Consider the following 23,498-nt stretch of genomic DNA (forward strand, 5'->3'; position numbering starts at 1 on the left):
CTAGAAAGGAGTTTTCCCTCTACATCCAGAAACATGACTAAAAGCCAGCTAGGAACCAAAGCAGAAATGATCTAAGTTCCAGCTCCAATGCTGGCCAATCAGAAGACTACTCCTGCAGAAATGGTGCAACGCTTGTCACAAAGTTTTCTAAATGTCACAATTTGAAGCCTTTCTCTTCATTATAGTCAGAAAATAACAGCATATTTACACATGAACGTCCTGCTAACATGATTAGCGCTAACGCATTCTTCAGTACTTCTGCCAAGTAAACAAGAGTTGGATGCATTTGAAACTTTCCAACCTTAAAACATGGCTTTGATAGCTGATTGTTGATGTCCAGCAGCGTTCCAAAGCTGAGAAAACCACTTCACGACTTCTGCTTTGTTTGGCATCTAAATCTGCCAAACACACAAACAGCAGCAAAATGGAGGCCAAATTTTTCTGTCAACTGTCCAGAATGAGTTCATTCAGAGCCAAAGAATGGATAAATGCCTGCTGCTTTCAGCCCAACTCTGTGCCTATGAACATTGCGTGTACTGTGTGTAAGAATACGCTGTATGACCCGATTGGGCATCCGGTTTAGGCTGGCCGCTCCCTGTACTGTAGTGTAGTGACAAATGTACTTTGGAACGGCGCTCAGCAGGTCAAACCATGAGTCAAACTATGAGCCGAGCTGGCACCTACATTCTCACATGCTGGGTGTTGCTTTACTCCAGACGGGAGGTGTTGTGTTGGTCACCATGGAGCAACATGACTCGGCAGCCGGAGATGGATGTAGGTATGGTTCAGAGCCAGGTCACCTGCTCTCCAAAGGTCATCTAATTTTAGACTGTGCTACTTTCTGTCTGCACAGTGATACAAACACTTTGCTAAACTTTCCTCCCTCATGCACTAATGGCCATTAACCCAGCTATCAGAGGGAAATCACTGGAAGGTGCTGAACAGTTCAAATAAAATAAAACTACAGAGTAGCATGTGCCTAGCTAGCATGAAAGCTGATGCGGATCCTACACATGTTTCACAAGTATTACCCAAACGTCAAGGCGTTTTAAGGAATATTTCTGAATGTTTGGCTACATTCAGATAAAATGTGCATTTATGGAGAAAGTAAAGTTTTAAATGTTCTGCCTCCAAAGCGAACCTGTGTATGGGTTTCTGTTTTTCACAATTTCCTCCAACATTCAGGGGTTTCCAGGTAACTGGTCCAAAGTTTCAGCGTGATGATCTTTCTGGAGTGACATCATGCTGGAAAATGCACATTTCCTCTCCAGCACCACTGGAAAGAGTTTCTACTGCAGGAGGTCCAGAATGGATGTTCATGTATTATCTCACAGAGCTTCACTGTTCACTGACGCAGGACTCCTGGTTGCATTTACCTTTAATTCAACGGCCAACTGTCCAGATGTCCCAAGTGGACGAACCGGGAATGTAACTCACCACGAGTCATCCCCTCTTCTGGCTTCTTTGCTGTCCTGTTGATCAGTCTCTGATAGAAGAGCATGGACATCCTGAAGCTTTGCAGTTGAAGAAAGTGTCCACCTCTTTCCCAGCAAATCTTCATACAAAGCAGTGACATCTGTACAGGTTCCTACAGACGTAAGCCTTTCTGACAGGAGAACCAGCGTTCACTCTGTTTACAGCAACAGGAACAGTAAAGCAGGACTTTGTTGTGTGTGTGTGTGTGTGTGTGTGTGTGTGTGTGGTGTTCAGCATGAGTTGATCAGAATTAGTCAATGTGTCTGTAAACCGAACAGTTTCTCTGCATTTAGTTCAGTGATAGAATGAAGCTGAGTCTCCAGACAGGCAGGAGTAGTTCTTCATGTTTCTGTAAACCTTAAAATGGTCCCACATGAAGCTGACTCATGTTTAAAAATGGAGACATGACATCAGACATCAGACCAGTTCTGCTCTTCTCCTGCTGGAGGTGGTTTTCTTGTTTGTACAGATCACATGTGTAGCTGTGTGACCTATCAGCTAGCAGCCACTAACAGCATTTTTCATTGTTTTGTGTGTTTAGGACATCTGTGAGGACATCTCGGACCATGTGGAGCAGATTCATGCCTTGTTGGAGACGGAGTTCTCCCTGAAACTCCTGTCCTACTCTGTTAATGTCATTGTTGACATAAGGTCAGTCTCTACTAAAATGTGAAAGGTGCTATTTGTTTTTAAATCAAGGCTTGACAACTAAAACAAAAGAAAAGCATTCAACCAGGGCTTCCCATGTACCAGTCAGCTGCAGACCTGAATCAGATCAGTCAGATGTCAGGACTGGTAACATGTTCAGATAAGATCACATGTATTCCCTGTGGTTCAGGACAGTCCAGCTGCTCTGGCACCAGCTGAGAGTGTCAGTTCTGGTCCTGAAGGAGCGTCTGCTACAGGGTCTGCAGGACTCTAACGGGAACTACACCCGCCAGACTGACATCCTGCAGGCCTTCAGCCAAGACCAGCACCAGGTACGCTATAACACACACACACACACAAAAATGCACACATACACTCTCCTGGAGGTTTTGGACAGATTTTAAGATGACTTAGTGTCTGAAGTTCATCGTTTTGACGTGATAGAAATCTGGCAGCAACCAACACGAGGAGAGTTTTTAATAACGATTGAGTCAAAGACAATGTTGAAAATCTGATGTGGTGCTGATTCAAGTGTCCCGTTTTGTCATAAAACTGCAGCTGATCTGCAAACTGGTGGAGATGGTTTGTTCCAGGACTGACAGAGAAGTTTAGCAAGAGCAACATTAATGATCAGAATATGATCAAGTGGATCTGCTCATAATCTGAAGCTGGATTCTTCCACGTCCCTAGAGCCAGTTTCTGCAGCCAAGAATCTAACCACCAGGGTTCCTGCCTTTTGCCGCTCCCAGCTCACATTGCACCCGACCCATATAGGCCCTACTTGCAAGTGGTGAGTCCATGGGCGGTCGGACCAATGCAACCCTTTTGGACTGAGCCTGACCAGGCCACTCGGGCAAAGGCCTGGCCACCAGTGGCTCTCATTCGTGGCCCAGCCCTAGTACTGGCCCCAGAGGGGGGCACCGGTGACCCACCTCCAGGCAAGGGAACATTTTTGCCAGTGCTTTTCATCCTCATAGTGTCATGATGTGGGGGTTTATGTTTTTCCTTAGTTCAGGTTTCCTGTTTTATTTTGTAGTTTTTCCTGTTTGGTTCTCTTGTATGTTGTTTAGCTTTATTGATTTCCTGTTCATTGAGTTCACCTGGTCTTGTTTCAGTTCATTCCATACACCTGTTTCTTGTTTGGTTCCCCAGTGTATTTATACCCCTCAGTTTTAGTTCTTGGTCGCTGGATCATTTTGTTGTGTTAGTTTGTTTGTTGTAGTCTCCGGAGAGCCTTGGTTAAAATAAATCCACATCCCTGTTCCCTCATCTCTGCGTTTGGGTCCACACCTTCACCTTCCTCGCCGCCACCCCTTGACACATAGTGGTCTGTGGTAGTTTGCCCAACCAATCTACATGTGCTTTGTGGACCTGGAGAAGGCGTTTGACCGTGTCCCCCAGGGGCTCCTGTGGGGGGTACTCTGAGAGTATGGGGTACCAGACCCCCTTGTACGAGCTGTCCGGTCCCTGTACGACAGGTGTCAGAGCTTGGTCCACATTGCCGGTAGTAAGTCAGATTCGTTTCCAGTGAGGGCTGGACTCCACCAAGGCTGCCCTTTATCACCGATTCTGTTCATAACTTATATGGACAGAATTTCTAGGTGCAGCCGAGGTGTTGAGGGGATCCGACTTGGTGGCCTCAGGATTGGGTCTCTGCTTTTTGCAGATGACGTGGTCCTGTTGGCTTCATCTGGTCATGATCTCCAGCTCTCACTTGAGCAATTCGCAGCCGAGTGTGAAGCGGCTGGGATGAGAATCAGCACCTCCAAATCTGAGACCATGATCCTCAGCCGGAATAGGAAGGATTGCCCTCTCCGGGTCGGGAGTCAGGTCCTGCCTCAAGTGGAGGAGTTTAAATATCTCGGGGTCTTGTTCACGAGTCAGGGAAGGATGGAGCGTGAGATCGACAGACGGATCGCTGCGGCGTCTGCAGTAATGCGGACTCTGTGCTGGTCTGTTGTGGTGAAGAAGGAGCTGAGCCAGAAGGCGAAGCTCTCAATTTACCAGTCAATCTACGTTCCTACCCTCACCTATGGTCATGAGCTGTGGGTCGTGACTGAAAGAACCAGATCTCGTATACAGGCGGCTGAAATGAGTTTCCTCAAACAAATTTAACATAGGACCCTTTTCACCCATATGAAGAGGTAGAAACAACCAAAATAATAGATGTTCAAGTCTGTTGAATAAACGTGGCTTAGCTTACATACAACTTTGGTGCTAACAGTGATAATCAAGGAAAAAAAAGTTTACAATATTATCTCTTGTCATAAGACCATTAAAACTTATTTAGAACCTTTTCTTTTCCCACTGTAAGACACCCAGCTGTCTCATGGATGCATACTTAAGAAACAACACAAGAGGGAAAATGCCACCATCCCTGACGCTCAAGACAAAACTATTAAAAACAATTATTGAACATTTTTTATCTCACAAGCAGCTGTGCCCTCTGGTGGTCAGCCTGAAAACTGCACCCAAGTCACACGGCAACAATGAATTGTCCCAATGGAGTCCTGTCTTCATAGCAGCTACATGTTAGCATCACTGCTGTCTGCAGACATCTTGTGGATGAGGTTGCATGCTGGACTGTGATCAGGAGGTCTGTGATGAAGCGGTTTTGTTCTCTGAAAGGGAAACTTCAACACATGAACATGAAACCAGGCAAAGATCACCTGCTGTGCAGGCATCAGAATAACCACTGCTCCTTGTTACATGCTCCAAAAAACAGTTTACAACACTCAGAGATGATACAAAGATGATAAACTGCTGAATTATTTGTTATTTGAGCTTGGCCTAAGCTTAGCCTCGGTTCTATATTGTTCTTTTGTCATGAATGTTACATGTCTGTATGTCTGACCTTGGACAAGCTGGCTTGAACTCTGAATTTCCCCTCGGGGATGAATAAAGTATCTTTGATTTGACTTTGATTTAATTTGATTTATTTATTTGGGATTAAGAAAGCAGAGCTGTTAAATACTGCTGTGCATTTTGTAGTTGAGGTTCCAACTGAAACCACATTTCTTCTTCTGCAGACCCGCCTGGATGCTCTAACCGAGGTGGACGACTGTGGTCAGCTGACTATCCGCTGCAGTCAGGACTACTTATCTCTGGACTGCGGCATCACTGCGTTTGAGCTGAGTGACTACAGTCCCAGTGACGAGCTTGAGGTCCCAGGACCAGAGACTACAAGCGAAGACCTGTCCCAAGAGACCAAAAACACCCCAAACCAAAACCTGGATCCTGTGTTGGAGGAGAGCAAAGAGGACCACCACACCTCACCTGAACTCTCAGTACTGATCCAACCAACAGACCACAAGCAGTCCCTGCCTGTGTTACCCACAATGCAGTGCAGGACGTCCAACCAGGGTGACAGCTGGAAGCGTCCTCTGCAGGGTCCAAGCCACAGCAGTGCCACGTCACCCACCCAGCCGTCACTCCCCAAGAGGGCGGCCATGTCGTCGAGGGCGGGCTGTGGAAAGGCATTTCAAGCTGAGCTGAGTCGAAGCACCCCTTCTCTAGTGGATCCTCCAGACCGCTCCAAGTTCTGCCTGGAACTGGACTTGGTTTATCCTGGAAAGGTCTCACAGTCCTACGAGAGCCTGCAGGTTTGTCTTCTTCCTGTTTATTCTACTGAGTACCATTAAAGACTTAATGAAGGACATAAATTGCTGATGTTTTCCAGCTCCTTCTTCTTGTGCTGTAGCCACCAGGGTTAGGGTGAGCCATCGGGGTTAGGGTTAACTGTCGGGGTTAGGGAGAGCCATCAGGGTTAGGGTTAGCTGTCGGGGTTAGGGAGAGCCATCGGGGTTAGGGTTAGCTGTCGGGGTTAGGGAGAGCCATCGGGGTTAGGGTTTGCTGTCAGGGTTAGGGAGAGCCATCGGGGTTAAGGTTAGCTGTCGGGGCTAGGGTGAGCCATCCGGGTTAAGGTTAGCTGTCGGGGCTAGGGTGAGCCATCCGGGTTAGGGTTAGCTGTTGGGGCTAGGGTGAGCTGTCGGGGTTAGGGTGAGCCGTCGGGGTTAGGGTGAGCCATCGGGGTTAGGTTGAGTGAGAGTTAACTCTCTAACATGCTTCATAGATCGTCATCCGGTGAAGTCTTAGCGGATACGACCCCGGAGGATACTGTGTGCCAGTTATGATGAGGTATGCATGCTCGCTTGCGATCCCAATGTGCCTCGACGACCGGGACCCATGGCCGCTATGTGTGTTTGTATGTTTAAAGTGTGGCAGGGCGTCCCACTATTACACTTCGCCATTGGGTTGTGTTGGTAGGGTGTTGGGTGTATCCGGAGGTGCAGTCCGGGTGTTACGTCTCTGGATTTATATGTTCAGATGGGGTTGGGGGGGCGGGGGTGGGGTGTTTGGGATGGGTCAGAGGTGTGTGTGAGAGGTGCATGGGCGGCTGGGCCTCTTGGATCCGTTCTGCTCTACTCTTTTGTCTGTGTGTGTGTGTGTGTCGGGTGGGGGTGGTGGTGGTGGTGGTGGTGGTGGGGGGGGGGGGGGGGGGGGGGGGGGTGTTGAAAGTGCATGGGAGGCTGGGCCTCTTGGATCAGTACTAGTCTTTTCACTGTGTGTGAGGCTAAGTTCTTCCATACTTTGTGATCTGGAAAGTGTTAGAGTCTGGTTTAAGTTTAAGGGGATTTGTGGTTTAGGGGGAGGGGGGTGTTGGTTAGGTTTAGGCATCAGGGTTGAAGTGGTTAGGGTTAGTGTAAATAACCAGAGGGGGGTTAGGGAGGAGTGAGGGGGAGGTGTTGGTCCAGGGTAGGGTATCAGGTGGAATTGGTCATGGTCAGGACCGGGGACAGGGTCAGAAGCAAGGGGGGAAAAGGGAAGGAGAGGAAGAAGTAGGAGAATGGTACAGTGAGGTGAGAGGGAGAGTGAAAGAGGTGGAAGAAGAAGGAGGGGATGTAAAAAGGTGAGGGGAGAGAGAAAGAAAGGAGAGGAAAAAAAAGGAGGAAAATGAAGAAGAGGTTGAGAGGGAAGGAAAAAGAAGGATGGAGAGAAGAATGGATGAGAGGCAAAGAAAGGAAATCAAACAGGTAGGGTTAAAGGAAGAGAGAGGGTGTGATGAACAGAGTTGGTGAATTAGAGTGAGATTTGGAGAATTCAGGGAGGTGTAGGCAGTCAAGGTGAGTTTGAAGATTAACACAAGAGGAGAGATTTGAAGGGAGAGGAGTAGATGAGGGAGAGACAATTGAGAAAGGGAGAGAGGGGAAAAACTGAGGAAGAGAGATAATAAATGAGAAAGAGGCTGAAATGAAAGGCAGAGAGGGAGGGGGGTTTGTTGGTTTGTTGTGAGTGGGACTTCACAATTAGAAATGTGTGTGTGTGCAGTGCATGGGAGGCTGTGCCTCTTGGATCAGTTCTGGTCTAACCTGGTTCCTGTGTGTGTGGTTAAGTCTACTGGTCCTGTTCTGTGTCTGGATGTTGAGTTGCAGTGGTGTGACCACTGTTTGGCCCCGTGTGGAGGCCGGCAAGTCAGAAGAAACCAAAGTAACTCCAGAAGTTTGGTTGAGAAAAGTTGGTGTAAGCAGAGTGCTTCTCCTCCTGGCTACCCTGTCTTTTGTTCAGTGTAGTTTGACAGTTTTGCTGCAATAGTAAAAGGGTATTTTCAGGTACCATCTTATTATTGCGTAACTAGTTTCTAAACCAGAATTTCTGAACCTCTCATCAGTGGTGTACCTTCTGACTCGAGCAGAGCGTTTCGGCCTTTTATCACCATACGCTCTGTGCTGATCAGGCACAGGCAGGTTCAGTGTCCAATTGTTTTGGTGATTTTGGTGATAGATATATTTTTAGCTTACTGAGCCTGGAACATTTTAAAGGTCGATTAAAGTAAAAAAGATCATTGATTTAATAAAGATCCGTTAAGAAGGGAACCTATGTTGATAGGTCCGGGTCTTTGTGTAAAACGTTCCTCTAGTGAAGAATTCTCCTTGCTTTAGGAGCTGTGGAGATTTCTCAGGGTCTGAGAACAGTGAATAATAGCAGAGCAAGTGTTGGATCGTGTTGCGTACCTTGTTCGGTCAGATGGTGGAAAATTAGTCCAAGGTCTTCGTTTACAGTTAGCGTTAAGTGATTTAAAAAAGGAAAAAGATTGTATGAGGAAGTTATTAAACTATGCCTAGGTCCCGTTGTATCTTCGGACTGAGCTCTAAGTAGCTCAGCGGACTGGAGAGTCCTATGGTGGCAATTTGAAGGAGTCCAATTGTTTTCTTGGTTAAAAAGTGGGATTCTAAAGAACGTGTGTGGTGTAAGATGGGCTGTGTGCATGTTTGAGCTTGGATGCTCATAAGAGATTGAGCTGCATTAAGACCATAAACTCTGGTCGCCTTACTGTAGGCTGCAATACGTTACCCATGTTGGACTGCTTTTGTGAACACCGCAAGGTAGCCAGCAGTTCTTGGAATCATGTTCCTCTGTGTGTGTCTGTCAGGGGGTCTGATTTGTTCCCTGTGTTTGGAGTGTGGAGAGATTTGAGTTAGTTATTAAGTGGATTTTAGACCAAAGGTGGTCTGGATGTGTGTGAATGTGGTCCCAGTCTGCTGCAGTGGTTCAGCCCAGCAGCCCGGGGTGGCGTGGGTTCAATCCCCGGTCCTGGCAGTGGGGCTGAAGAAAGGTGCTTGTGGTGGAGGGGTCCCACTCCAGCAGGCAGCAGCAGCAGGCAGCAGCAAGAGGTGGCGAGAGTTCAATCCCCGGCGTCAGCAGTAGAACAGATGAGGTCGAGAGTCCTGAAAAGGACTGCTGCTCAAGAATTTGCTCAGGAGAGTTCTGGAGGATGATCTGAGTTGTGCTGGTCCACGTTGATAGCATCTCTGTAGTGTCTGGTCCATGTCTCTGCTCCTCAGGAACCTTGGAATGGGTAGTGTTGTTCTGTCTGCTGGGGAAACTCCTCCTTTTTACCCTGTGTTTGTGTCATGGTTGTGTCTGGATGTGTTAGGGGCATGGTTTCAGGTATTGTGGGTGAGCCATCGGGCTCAGGGTTAGCTGTCGGGGTTAGGGTTACCTGTCAGGGTTAGGGTTAGCTGTCGGGGTTAGGGTTAGCTGTCGGGGTTAGGGTTACCTGTCAGGGTTAGGGTTACCTGTCAGGATTAGGGTTAGCTGTCGGGGTTAGGGTTCGCTGTCAGGGTTAGGGTTAGCTGTCACGGTTAGGGTTACCTGTCAGGATTAGGGCTAGCTGTCGGGGTTAAGGTTACCTGTCGGGGTTAGGGTAAGCTGTCAGGGTTAGGGTTACCTGTCGGGGTTAGGGTTAGCTGTCGGGGTTAGGGTTAGCTGTCAGGGTTAGGGTTAGGGTTAGCTGTCGCGGTTAGGGTTACCTATCAGGGTTAGGGTTACCTGTCGCGGTTAGGGTTACCTGTCAGGGTTAAGGTTACCTGCCGGGGTTAGGGTTAACCACAAGGGGACCAGACCACGTTCTGTCATCGTCCCCTTCTTGTCTGTCCCATAAACCAGAACAACAGAAAAACCTAACCTCTGATTAAAACTCTGGCACATGAACAGGTTACGAATGGGAACGACCACCAGAGACGCCACATGAGACCCACACACATAAGATGTCCAAAGGGGGGCATCCAGAGGCCAATTCTTGATCACCAGAGCCCAGCTGAGTCCAGATCCACCGGCAGTCCTCCCCTTCCTCTGCCAGAGGAAACACATGGACACAGTGACGGGTCCTCGGACGCCTCTTTGCCCTCTCCAACAAGGAAGCAGCTCTTCTCCTCAGACCTGGAGGTATCCAGTGAAGATTCGGATCCCAGAAAGATGGTGTTTTGGATCGTCAAGCACCACGGACACAAGGTGAGAGATGGTCCATCAGGACATGACACAAACACAAGTCGTATCATTACATCTCATCTTGTCTTTTCTGACAGGAAGGACATGTGTCCTCCAAGGACAGTCCAGACAGGGAGCACTGGTATGGGTCTGAGGAGTTCCTGGCTCTCCCTGATCAGCTCCACAAGACTGAAGCACTTGCTAAGAAACTTGAGAGTTTGACCCAGTCCATCCCACTGGTCAGTAGAGATCTGAGTTCCCTGTTCGTCCTGCTGATGGTCAGCCTGTAATGTCAAACACTTCTCTGCAGATGCACGAAGACTCGATCCAGGCGGCTCTGCAGGATGTGGATGACTGGGACCTGATGGAGCTCAACGCAGAGTGGGAAAACATGAGCAGTGTAGGGGAGGATGTTCCATCTCTTCTGCAGGTAAGAACCTTATTCTCATTCTTTACATCAGGTTTGGCAGACAAATTTGGGTGCAAGACACAGATATAAATAATGCCAAAAATTTATTTCATGAAATAAAATATGTTGATTTTATATTTATAAACAAGGAAAATATAGAATAAATTAAATAAGTGAATAAATAAAAAGTGTCACTATCAATGTCAATATCTTTGAAACGGCTCTTTTTTTCCTCACACTTCTGGATAATGTGTTTTTATAAGAAAAGAGACAAAACGTGCGTTTTTGATATTTAAGGTCCAAGTTATACTTTGTATAGCTGGAGCCTATTGTTGTATTGTTTTTATAGATTCTGATTTTTTTCTGTTTTCTTTGTAGCTGAACAGCTCATTTTACATTGTGCTGAATGGGAATCCTGAATTACTAGTCCTTTATAATTCTCTGCCTGAAATGCATAAAATAATGAGAAAAATGTAAAAAATAAACCCTTTGACGACTTGTACGTCTTCTTTCAGCGTCCTCGTCTTAGTCCTACCTCCTCCAGTGATATCGCCCCCTCACTGGATGAGAGCATCGAGTCCGGCCCCTTCAGCGACCTGCAATCTGAGGATGACGATGGGTGGAGCTCTGCGGACCGATGCCTACAGATGATGGTGGATGGCGGGGGGTGTGCCTCTCTGGTGCAACAGCTGCTGCAGGACATCCAGAGTCAGGACAAAGACCCTGACATTTGGAGGAAGCTGGAGGTAAGACATGAAAGCCCAAACCTCCCTCAGTGGGCAGTCAAGCAGCTTTTCTCTGGCTGTCTGCAGCAGATGCTGATGAATCCATGTGGTTTAATAAGAAGCAGAATGGCCTCGGCAGCAGAACCTTTATCCCTTCAACACAGCTGCCAAGCTTTGGAGGGCTGCTAACGGATTGTCCTGTAGCCCTCTTAATTCATCACCCAACGTCTAAAGGTCACATTTGATTGGCAGTTAGATTATTGATGAGGCTGCATGGTGAACTAATCAGTCATATCTATCATATGGAATATGGTAAAATGTCAACAGCTCCGGGATTGCTTCTCCTCGTGGCTGCTCCTTTAATTAGCACTATAAAGAAGCTTTGCTGAATTTTTTTATATTTTTATTGTCTTATTTCACTTGTACACATTTATTGCCCCCACATTTTCCTTCTAAACATCTTTGATTCCTGCTGCAATATTTAACTTAGCTGCTGTAACATCCCAGATCCCCTGCAGGCATAACACCTGTGTTATCTGCGCTGTCTGGGTCTCTGACTGAGGAGATGTCCTTGTAGCTGATGATGGCCAACATCCCCTCATCACACTGCCCTGCGTAGTATTATAGATAAGATAAGATAAGATAAACTTTATTTATATAGTGCTTTTCATAGACATAAGGTCACAAAGTGCTTCACAACAATAAAAACATAGAAAAACTGCAACATGTGGATAAAACAAACAAACAAAAGTACACAGCAGTGTCACAGAGTCTTTTTGGAGCTAAAATGTCTGAACAAATATGTTTTTAAGAGGTTTTTAAAAGCATCTACTGAATCCAGAGAGTGCAGATCCTGGGGAAGCTCATTCCAGAGACGAGGAGCGGCAGCTTTAATAGAACGGTCTCTCCGGGTTTTAAAACGGGTTGGTGGGACCATCATCAGGTGTTCCCGGTCGACCTCAGACTTTGAGCCGGACTGTAGTACTTAACTAAGTCCTCAGTGTAACTAGGGCCCTGTCCATGCAGGGCTCGGAAAGCAAGTACCAGGATTTTAAAACGAATACGATATTCAACAGGAAGCCAGTGAAGAGACTTTAACACGGGTCTGATGTGGGCTCTCCTGCTGGTTCCAGTCAGAAGCCTCGATGCTGAGTTCTGCACCATCTGAAGACGAGCCAGTGCTTTTGTGTTTAGACGTGTAAATAAGCTGTTGCAATAGTCTCATTGTGAGGACACAAATACGTGTATAATCATTTTGAGTACTTGCTTAGACTTCATTGGTCTCAGCTTTGCAATATTATGTAGTTGAAAAAAAGCTATTTTTAACCAACTGTCTTGAATGGTGGTCTAATGACATGGATTAATCAAATATTACCCCTAGGTTTCTCAGCTTAGGCTTGGCTGAAGAGCTCAGGTTGACTAGATGTTGCTTTATGTTGGGGATTTCAGTAAATCAGTAAAATGGAGTAAGTGTCTCAGCTGAAGACTGTTATCACTTAACCACTGTTTTACCTTTGAAAGACAGTTAAGTAAGGTGCTCAACTGGTGGGTTTCAGAAGCTTTAAATGAACAGTACAACTGGAGGTCATCATCAAACAAATGACAGGAAACATCCTTACACTGCTGGATAATCTGATCAAGAGGAAGGATGGACAATAAGAACAGAAGCGGTCCCAACACGGAGCCCTGAGGCACCCCACACAACAATCTACCCGGCTTAGACAGTATGTGGTTGGTAGAAACACGAAAGCTTCTACCCACTAGGAATGAGGTAAACCACTGTAACACTGGACCAGACATCCCAATCAGGTCCTGCAGCCTGTCAGTTATGATTTGGTGGTCAATGGTGCCAAATGCTGAAGACAGATCCAGCAGAACCCATACTGTACACCTCCCTGAATCAGCAGACATCATAATGTCACTAGAAACTTTCAGTAATGCGGTTTCTGTTGAGTGATATTTACAAAACCCTGACTGAAAGGTGTCATCCATGTTATGCGACTCTAAAAATTAAGACAGCTGCTTTGCTGCCACCTTTTTCAACATTTTAGCAAGGAAGGGCAGTTTGGAAACCGGCCTGAAGTTCTTAAGATCGGATTTGTCCAAGTTAGCTTTCTTGAGTCTTGGTTCCACAATGGCGTGCTATTATTTATTTATTTATTTTTTTTTGTCTTGTCAGGCAGCAGAATGATTTTCTGGATGCTGTGTTCTGCTGGGCAAATTTACTTTGCCAAGGGGAGCTTTATAGATACAATGCTCCCCTGAGAAACAGAACAACCTACTTACATTTGCATGTACATTATCACACATACACACCTGCTTATATATATATATATACATATCCATAGGCCTATGCACACTGGAGTCATGTTCCCCCTGTGGGAGGATGAAGCCATTACTATCAGGAAAACCTAGTCTCAAGTTAAATCAGACCCACAGAATGAAAACCAGCCGTTGTTAGTAAATAAACCTGCCAGCGACTCAGTGACTGTATCACATGCAGAACATACAGAGTGGAACATGTTCAGAGAAGACTGATCATGCCAATGTGGCCCCGCCCACACGCAGGCAAGAGGAAGGCCCTGAGAACCCCGAGGCTTGAGCAGCTGGCGGCTGTCCCCAATCACAGACCCCAACCACCCCACTCCGGAGCCAGCCATGCATCCACCCAGGAGGTGGCAGAGGGGGGGCCCCAGCAGAGCCCCCTACGGTCAGGGGGAACAGGCCCCAGCAGAGCCCCCTACGGTCAGGGGGAACAGGCCCCAGCAGAGCCCCCTACGGTCAGGGGGAACAGGCCCCAGCAGAGCCCCCCACGGTCAGGTTGAACAGGCCCCGGCAGGCCTGAACCGGCAAAGCCCGGCTCCACCGGGCACCGGCCACCCAGGGCAGACAGAGTGCGAGCCCCAGGACCCCAGGAGCCCGAAGGCAACCCCCCCCCACCCCCACAGGCAGAAGGCACAGCCCGCGCCACTGGAGAGCCAGGACACTCAGACCGCTACTGAATGGCAGGCCCAGTGCACAAGCCGCGCTCCCCGGGCACCAAGGCCTTCTATCCTCTCCAACATACTCACTCACATATACTCAAACACAGACACACATACACTCACTCACATACATACGTGCGCACACACTCCATCCCTACACACACACACACACACACACACTATCTATCCTGTCGCTTACAGACTCCCCATCTCGCACTCCCCCGCTCCTCTGACCCCCACCCAATTCACACACACACCCCATAACATGCCGCCTCACACGCTCCCCTCGACACACCCTCACACTCTTCACGCACCCCCTACTCAGTCCCCATCCACACACACTTCTGCTTTACACACACCCCCCCCCCCCCTCCCCCCGCCCCCAGTTCCCCTTATACACTGTCCCCCTATACGTGCCAACACTTCCCACCTCATCCCTCCACGTCCATACACCCACACACCCCCCATCACATACTCCACTCTACACACTACACACCCCCTAACCCCCCTTCCATCCGGCCTCATATTCCTTATAGACACTACATCATACACGCACCCATCTCATTGTGTCCCCCCTAACATGCCCCTTCCCATACCCCAGCCATCCTCATCCGCGTCCTATTGCCTACCCCCTTACCTGAATTATGTCCCCCATGATTTCTCCCCGGTGGTCTCAGTGTGCGTGTGCACACTGAGACCACCGACTCTCTTGGTCCCAGGGCCACAACCAAGCACCAGGGAACGGGCCTGCCCACCACAACATCAGCAAGTCCAGGCCAGCCCAGCCCACCGGGTGCAGGCTGACCCTCCCCCCACGGGAGACAGGTGACAGCACCGGGCACTGGAGCCTGGGACCCCCACCCAGTCCACCCCACAGCGGCACAACAACCTGCCACGGAGCCAAGGCCCGCCAATCCCCCCCCTGCCAGTGACCTCACCCTGGCGCCGCGAGGCAACTCCAACCGCTGACCAACCCAAGCCCCCCCAGGACAGGAGACACAGCCACCCCAGCAGCAAAGCAGGCAAGATCCCCACCCAGGAGGCTACCACAGACCCACAGACACCAGAGATCCTCCACCATCTCTCAACCTCGAAGTGCAACAAGGTCACCCCCCCGCCCCCCACACTAAGTGATGGAGCTGATTACAGGGGACCAGAGAAAACAAAATTCATCCAACTGATCTTTTGAGGAGGCAGACATCGTCTCATTACTGATGTGGTCTGAAAGGAGGTTTCTAAACTGAATAATGCTTAAATTCTTTTTTTCTTCCAATTCATGAGAATAGTTTTCTTTGTGATACACAAGGCAGTCAGGACGATACCTGCAGTGTTAATTTCCATGTTAATATCACCAAAGTGACCAAGTATGCAGAGAGAGGCAGAAGCTGGGATTGTACATCTGAGCCATGTTGATAAATCTCTGCACACCTCAAGCCGGAAGTTTTGCACTGGTGAACAGGACCATACAGCATGCATGTAGTCATCTGGGGCCTCATTTACAAAGCTGTCGAACAAAACCTGGCGTACGCCAATTATAGTCAACTTTTGGGATTTATCAAAACACGGCTTGGCGGTAAAACGTCCCGACCTCCACGCCAACTCTGATCCTGGCGTACGCACAAAATCTGGAGAAACGGGAAACGGCGACACCAAAGGCAGAAAATAAAACCAAAGAAATGGTGTGAAATTTAGACATTTGTTCAAAATCAAATATAAACTTTTACACAGAATGTTGTAGCTTACATTAACAGCATGTGCAAAAAAAACCCCCAAAACATAAAATAAATAAAAAAATATTGTTGCACCACTAAAACATCAACCACTAAAATCTGTTCTGAAACGAAGCAGTTCTACATGTTATAAAACCCATTTCACACAGTTAATAAGTCATACAGAAGCTGCCATAATACAAGTCTAAATGAATAATTGCATTAAAATGACGTGTCACCATAACAACAGCCCATCATCAGGCTGATCAGGTGTTTCCTCCACCTGCAGATACAGAACATGAAGTGATGGTTGGATATAAAATGCTCCCCAATGCGTAAAGGTGCACAGTGGCTTATCTGTCCCTGCTGGTGGACATGGAACATGGAGACTCTGGATTCCAGTCCGGCACCTTCCAAAATGAAGGGACTGACAGGTCGGGTCCGCTCCTTTTCCCAACCCAGAGCAGAGGAACAGAACTATGTTCTCCACAGCCAGACGGGATGAAACCTTCTCAAGGCAGTCAACTCCTCCTTTGTTCTTGTTGTAGTCCTGGATTATAAGAGGCTTCCTGTCCTCTGTGCTGCTGACAGCGGTATCCTGTGCTCATCAAAATTACATTTCTGTTCTTCTTGGGAACATATGACACAAGAGTGTGTGTCAGTGAATGCAAATTTCAATGAGAGATCCTCTTGTCGATACCAGTGTCGGGGGGAAGTTCTGGCTTGTTCTTCCTCACTGTCCCTACCATAGTGAGCTTTATTTTCAGCAGCTCCTAATCAAGAGCATATGATGTGAAGAAGTTGTTTCATGTGATATTATGCCCTTGGAGACCGGTTGTCATGTCCAGCACAACACGCATGCCTTGGTTTTTTCGGCCTTTTCAGTACTGGCTTTCCCCATGTACACCTGCATATTCCAGGCATAGCTGCTTCTAATATCGAAGGCTGCCCAGATCTTTATGCCATATTTCCCTGGTTTGCTTGGAATGTACACCTTGAACGAACAGCGACCTCTGAAAGAAACTAGGCTCTCATCAACTGTTACCTCAGGGTCTGGATTGTACATGAGAGGGAGACGCTCCACCCACCTGTCCCAAATATTCCTGATGGCAGACAATTTGTCATTTCGCCAGCAGACATGTCGTGTATATCTGCTGTCAAAACGCATGAATCTTGACAGCAACTGTAATGCTGTAATGACATAGTTGCCTGGAATATAGGCCTACCAGACTCTGCATCCCATTGTTGAGTTAAACTGCTAACCTGTAAACCCAACCGCTCACTGCGCTCCAGCATGTAGAAACATGGATGTTTATCTGTTAATGCTAACTGTTATGGTGGCCCCGTAGGGACTTTGGTAATAGATCTGACCTGATAACCGCCTCAGTCAGTCGCGGCATGTCGGAATGAAGCATAGGGAACATTAACATGGACCAGCGTGTGCAAAACTGAGCATAGTTCTACTAACAGATTGATGAAGTCATTAATGTTGCATATCTCAAGTCTTTGGGAAGCTAAATTTTGTAAATATTCCTCCTTGTTGCTTCCATAAGAAGCTCTGGATTAATCATTTGATTATAAAAAAAAAACAACAAAAACACTTTGATAAACTTTCTTTAAACAAAATGAAAAGCTTAAAAAAACCTTTCCAACTCCAGAGTTATGCTGTACTGTCTAGCACATGACACCTTGTGTTAACCACACACACACCAACACACTCCTCATTCCTCTCTGCTCCTGGGTAATTAGCTGATTAGCTGCTTAATTAGCAGCATGTAATCATGGCGATGGATGAGCTGCCTAATAGAGGAAGTGAAGAGAGAAGACGAGTCGTCGTGTCAGTGTGGAGGATGACATTCAGTCTCGCCGCAGAGTCTCTTCTGAATACAGAACACACAATGAGAGGAGATGAAAAATTATGCATCCAGGGAGGAGAAGCTGTGGAAAGATCACTGCTTGAACAGAAATGAGTCAAATTCTGGAGCAGCGCTACAAGATAATCCATCCAGGTGTTATTATATGGAGGAGATTCAGGTGTGAGTGATGAGGTGAGGGCATCTGATCCGAAAGTCTATGAGGAATCCATAAATTTCTCTTCTGAAATAACTTTAATTAGTAAATCCTGTAATAGTATGATCTTAACTATAAGTTCTCACTAAAATGATATAAGTCAGCATTAAAGTAGATAGGTAAAGGGGTAGGTAATGTTGGGGAAGTAGCGTGACTCTGTCTTGGCTCCTCCCCCTCTGGTTTTTCTCCGATCCAAGGCTTTTTAATTGCAGCTTTTTCCACTAATGATTTTCTCTTTCTCGGCTGTTTAGCGTCCCGAGTTGAGGTCAGCAGCTCCCCATGTCCACTGTACACAGTGTTGATGGAGCACTGCTTCCCCCTTCTGAGCCGCCAGATGGTGAACCAGAATCTCTTCGAAGCCGTCCGGAAGTCTTTCTCCATGGCCTCGCCGAACTCCTCCCATGCCCGAGTTTTTACCTTGGCGACAGCCGAAGCCGCATGCTGCTTAGCCTGTCGGTACCCATCAGCTGCTTCCAGAGTCCCACAGGCCAAGAAGGCCTGATAGGACTCCTTCTTCAGCTTGATGGCATCCCTAACTGCTGGTGTCCACCAATGAGTCCTGGGATTACCGCCACGACAGGCACCAACAACCTTACAGCCACAGCTCTGGCTTGCCGCCGCAGCAATAGAGGCACGGAACACAGCCCATTCAGACTCAATGACCCCCGCCTCACTCGGGACATGGTTGAAGCTCTGCTGAAGGTGGGAGTTGAAGCTCGCTCTGACAGGGGACTCAGCCAGACGTTCCCAGCAGACCCTCACAACACGTTTGGGTCTACCAGATCTGACCGGCTTCCTCCCCCACCATCTGAGCCAACACACCACCAGGTGGTGATCAGTTGAAGCTCCGTCCCCCTCTTCACCCGAATGTCCAAGCCATGTGGACGCAGGTCCGACGATACGTCTACAAAATCGATCATCGAACAGCGGCCCAGGGAATCCTGATGCCAGGTGTACATATGGACACTCTTATGTTGGAACATGGTGTTCATTATGGACAATCCTCGGCGAGCACAGAAGTCCAATAACAAAACACCATTTGGGTTCAGAGGTGGGGAACCATGCCTCCCAATCACTCCTCTCCAGGTCTCACTGTCATTGCCCACGTGAGGCAATGAAGTCCCCCAGCAGAACAATGGAGTCCCCAGAAGGGGCACCCTCCAGCACTCCCTTCAAGGACTCCAGAAAGGGTGGGTACTCTGAACTGCTGTTCAGTGCATAAGCACAGACAACAGTCAGAACCCGTCCCCCCACCCGAAGGCGGAGGGAAACTACCCTTTCATCCACCGGGGTAAACCCCAACGTGCAGGCACCAAGCTGGGGGCTGATGGGAATGCCCACACGTGCTCGGTGCCTCTCACCATGAGCAACTCCAGAGTGGAAGAAGGTCCAGCCCCTCTCAAGGGTACTGGTTCCAGAGCCCAAGCCATGTGTCGAGGTGAGTCCAACTATATCTAGCCGGAACCGCTCAACCTCACGCACAAGCTCAGGCTCCTTCCCCACCAGAGAGGTGACATTCCACGTCCCTAGAGCCAGCTTTTGCAGCCGGGAATCGGACCACCAGGGTCCCCGCCTCTTTAAACAGTTGTGGGTTGGTGGAAGGAATAATTGGAAGACCTCCTCAATCCTACCAACATGTCTTCCAGTGAGGAAGCAGAGCTGGGGGACTCAGGGGTGGACTCTCCTATCTCTGGGGCTGAAGTCGCTGAGGTGGTCAAAAAGCTCCGTGGCGGCAAGGCCCCGGGGGTGGATGAGATCCGCCCGGAGTTCCTTAAGGGTCTGGATGCTCTGGGGCTGTCCTGGCTGACACACCTCTGCAGCATTGCGTCGACATCGGGGTCAGTGCCGCTGGACCGGCAGACTGGGGTGGTGGCCCCCCTTTTTATGAAGGGGGACCGGAGGGTGTGTTCCAATTACAGGGGAATCACACTCCTCAGCCTCTCTGGTAAGGTCTATTCAGGGCTCCTGGAGAGGAGGGTCCGACGGATAGTCGAATCTCGGATTAAAGAGGAGCAGTGTGGTTTTCATCCTGGCCGCGGAACAGTGGACCAGCTCTATACCCTCTTTGGGGTCCTGGAGGGGGCATGGGAGTTTGCCCAACCAGTCTACATGTGCTTTGTGGACCTTGAGAAGGCATTCGACCATGTCCCCCGGGGGCTCCTGTGGGGGGTACTCTGGGAGTATGGGGTACCGGACCCCCTTGTACGAGCTGTCCGGTCCCTGTACGACAGGTGTCAGAGCTTGGTCCACATTGCCGGTAGCAAGTCGGATTTGTTTCCGGTGAGGGTTGGACTCCACCAAGGCTGCCCTTTATCACCGATTCTGTTCATAACTTATATGGACAGAATTTCTAGGTGAAGCCGAGGTGTTGAGGGGATCCGACTTGGTGGCCTCAGGATTGGGTCCCTGCTTTTTGCAGATGACGTGGTCCTGTTGGCTTCATCTGGTCATGATCTCCAGCTCTCGCTTGAGCGATTCGCTGCCGAGTTTGAAGCAGCTGGGATGAGAATCAGCACCTCCAAATCTGAGACCGTGGTCCTCAGCCGGAATAGGGTGGATTGCCCTCTCCGGGTCGGGAGTCAGGTCCTGCCTCAAGTGGAGGAGTTTAAATATCTCGGGGTCTTGTTCACGAGTGAGGGAAGGATGGAGTGTGAGATTGACAGACGGATCGGTGTGGCGTCTGCAGTTCTGCGGACTATGCGCCGGTCTGTCGTGGTGAAGAAGGAGCTGAGCCAGAAGGCGAAGCTCTCAATTTACCAGTCGATCTACGTTCCTACCCTCACCTATGGTCATGAGCTGTGGGTCGTGACCGAAAGAACGAGATCTCGTATACAGGCGGCTGGAATGAGTTTCCTCCGCAGGGTGGCCGGGCTCTCCCTTAGAGATAGGGTGAGGAGCTCGGTCATCCGGGAGGAGATCAGAGTAGAGCTGCTGCTCCTCCGCATCGAGAGGAACCAGTTGAGGTGGATCGGGCATCTGGTCAGGATGCCTCCTGGACCTCCCTGGTGAGGTGTTCCAGGCACGTCCCTCTGGGAGGAGACCCCGGGGAAGACCCAGGACACGCTGGAGGGATAATATGTCTTGGCTGGCCTGGGAACGCCTTGGGATCCCCCAATCATCTTAGAAATAAGTGTGGCTATCAGGTATGCGCTGCTGGAGGGGGGAGGAGGGGAGCCGAGAGAAGAAGCTAAAATATAAGAAATGAACAACTCCATTTGGGTCGGAACATTTGGATTGGTCAGAGTTTTTACAGATTTACAGTAAACTGAGGGGTCTAACTATATTTCTCACTGATTACAGTATGTATAGACTACTATCAGTGTCTCTCTGATGTTGGATCAGATGCTCACATATTTTGTGTCCATATCACGTCAGCCTGCTGCTTTTTTTGTCTATGAGACAGATTCTGGTAATATACATGCCTGTAATCCAAACTTCCTTACAGCTCTGTGGGATCCAGCACCTGACATGCATCTAAATTCCCTACAAACAAATCAAAATAATAAGAGAAGCTGACATAAAGAGTTTGTGAGGAAGATGAGTGTCCTATGGATGATGCGATGACATTGTATAGGCTGTCTGGGCCGACATCAACATCCTCAGTATGAGGTGTCTGTGTATTTGGAGACTCTGTGGCACGCCGGCCTATCTGAGAGCAGTGGGAGACAGAAAGACAACAGACTCACATCAGCAATCGTCTGATTGGCCCAGCAGGGGAATCGAGGATGCCCACCGACAGCAGAGAGGATAGGAAAATAAGAGATGGAGGAGGATGAAGTGTTTTTCAGGCTTTGTGTTTCCGTAGATAAACAGGTTAAAGAGGAGGCGAAGGTAAAGCTGACACATCAGAGATTCTCCGAGGAGCTTCATTCCTGACATCACAGCTTAAACAATTACAAAGATTTAGACAGCAACTCATCCACTGAGAGTTTTGAGTGCCAGGAAAACTTTATCAATCCTTTAAACTCTTCCAGGTCTCCCCGAGATCTATGTCTTCTGTTTCCCCCAGGTTTACAATCCAGTCACAAAATCCACCATTATTCATCACATCTTCATCACCATGACTACCATGTTGCTAAGAGACCTCTATTTTCACCTGGACATGATGATGAAGACACTTCCTGTCAGACTTTCCACCAATCAGAGAGCTTAAACTGACAGTAACGTCCAATCAGGAGCAGCCAAAGATCAACAAGTGATGAGAAAAGCAGGAGAAAAATGATCACATCACAGATGGACCAAATGCAGCACAAAGCTGGGAGTTTTAAGGGTTTTAGCTTCACATTTCAGAATAATTACTGAGCAGGATTAAATTGAAAAATTCCACTTTTCGCTCCAACTTGCACCTCATCCAGAGTCTAAATGACTCAGTTAGTTTGAACGATGTTGTCTGAAGCAGCTGCTAGACCATGGATTGCTGTTTTTCTGCGTCTGAGCTGACTGAACATGTCGGTAGACTCTCTCACCTTCCCCACAGGCTGAATGGTGATCCTTCTCTGGCTTTATGTGACACTATGCAGGACTCGTTCAGACGTGCAACATGTCAGGCTGCTTAACTAAGACGGACCTGTACAGGACCGAGCCTGAAGGATCAGAGCTGGACTTCCCTGTTTGAACTTTAGATCAAGCATAAAAACGTGTATCAGTGAAACTTTCAGAAAGACTTTTTCCTGAAAAGGAATTCTGCATCTACATGTCACGCCTGCATTACTTTTCTTCAGGTTTGGAGCACGGACCATCCCTGAGCGCAGACCAGACTTAACTTCTCCCCACCGGGCTGGTGGACGGCTCCAGGGCTTTTCTGGTGCTGTTCTACTGAAAGTTACTGTTACATGTCAGCTGCTGCGTATTTTAAACAGCCAGCTTTACCACAAAGGAACATCATGATGAGAACCTCTTTTTGTCTTTAGTTATTTACATCTACAACAGGGGTGTTAGTGAACCAACAAGCTCCTGCCAGCTAATCTGTCTCATTTTCTTCAGATGGATCAGACACACTTAGCAGAAAGACTTTCTGCAATGTGTCCTTTCATCTAGTGCTCTGTTTGTTGCTGCAGCTGGATAAATGCATTTTTTCCAAAGGCATCCTTTTGCATTTGGATGAAGTGACTGAATGAGACGTTATATCACTGTCTGCAGGATTTTTTTCCAAATGTTTTTAATTTTCTTATAGACATATTTTTAAATAATAAAAAGAGATGATCTGAGCTGTGTAGAACCAGTCCATACTGGACTTTCTGTCATCTCCAACCAGTCTGTTCTCCTCTGACCTCTGACATCCACAACTGAATGTTTTCTCTTCTTCAGACCTTTTCTGTAAACATTAGAGGCAGCTGTGTGTGAAAATCCCAGTAAATACTTGGAGCAGCAGCACGCCACGCTAAAGGGAGCAGTTATTGGTTGTTCCTGAGCTTCCCTGGTGGACCAGCAGCAGTCATATCTTCATATTGTGTTGGCTTCGTGCTGCATGGAAATCAGAGCTGCTGCCTGCAACATATTAATCATTGATGCCAAACATCGTCTAAATCTATCAGCATCGTCCTTCAGAAAGCCCCGTCAGCTGAGCTGTAATTATCCAGTGGTGAAGAGCTGAACCGCAGGAGGAAGAGATGAAGCATAATATCAGAGCGGTTATCCAGGCGGCAGAGGATCAGATCAGGCGTTTCGGCTCCCAGTAGGCGTCTCTGCCCCTCAGGAGTCTTACTGGTTT

General features: G+C 48.1%; 1 protein-coding gene across 1 annotated transcript in view; it reads left to right on the plus strand.

Moving 5' to 3' along the window:
* Positions 1-23,498, plus strand: part of akap6 (A kinase (PRKA) anchor protein 6) — a gene marked incomplete at its 5' end in the record, with an annotated part of 238,431 nt that overhangs the window by 29,324 nt on the left and 185,609 nt on the right. The window contains 7 exons of the mRNA XM_079261663.1: positions 2,018-2,127; positions 2,315-2,456; positions 5,154-5,726; positions 9,619-9,915; positions 9,990-10,130; positions 10,202-10,321; positions 10,816-11,046. Of these exons, the coding sequence (XP_079117789.1) occupies positions 2,018-2,127; positions 2,315-2,456; positions 5,154-5,726; positions 9,619-9,915; positions 9,990-10,130; positions 10,202-10,321; positions 10,816-11,046 (1,614 nt within the window). The remainder of the gene's footprint in view (positions 1-2,017; positions 2,128-2,314; positions 2,457-5,153; positions 5,727-9,618; positions 9,916-9,989; positions 10,131-10,201; positions 10,322-10,815; positions 11,047-23,498) is intronic.

The sequence above is a fragment of the Telmatherina bonti genome, assembly GCF_933228915.1.
Source record: "Telmatherina bonti genome assembly, chromosome: 22".
Classification (NCBI taxonomy): Eukaryota; Metazoa; Chordata; class Actinopteri; order Atheriniformes; family Telmatherinidae; genus Telmatherina; species Telmatherina bonti.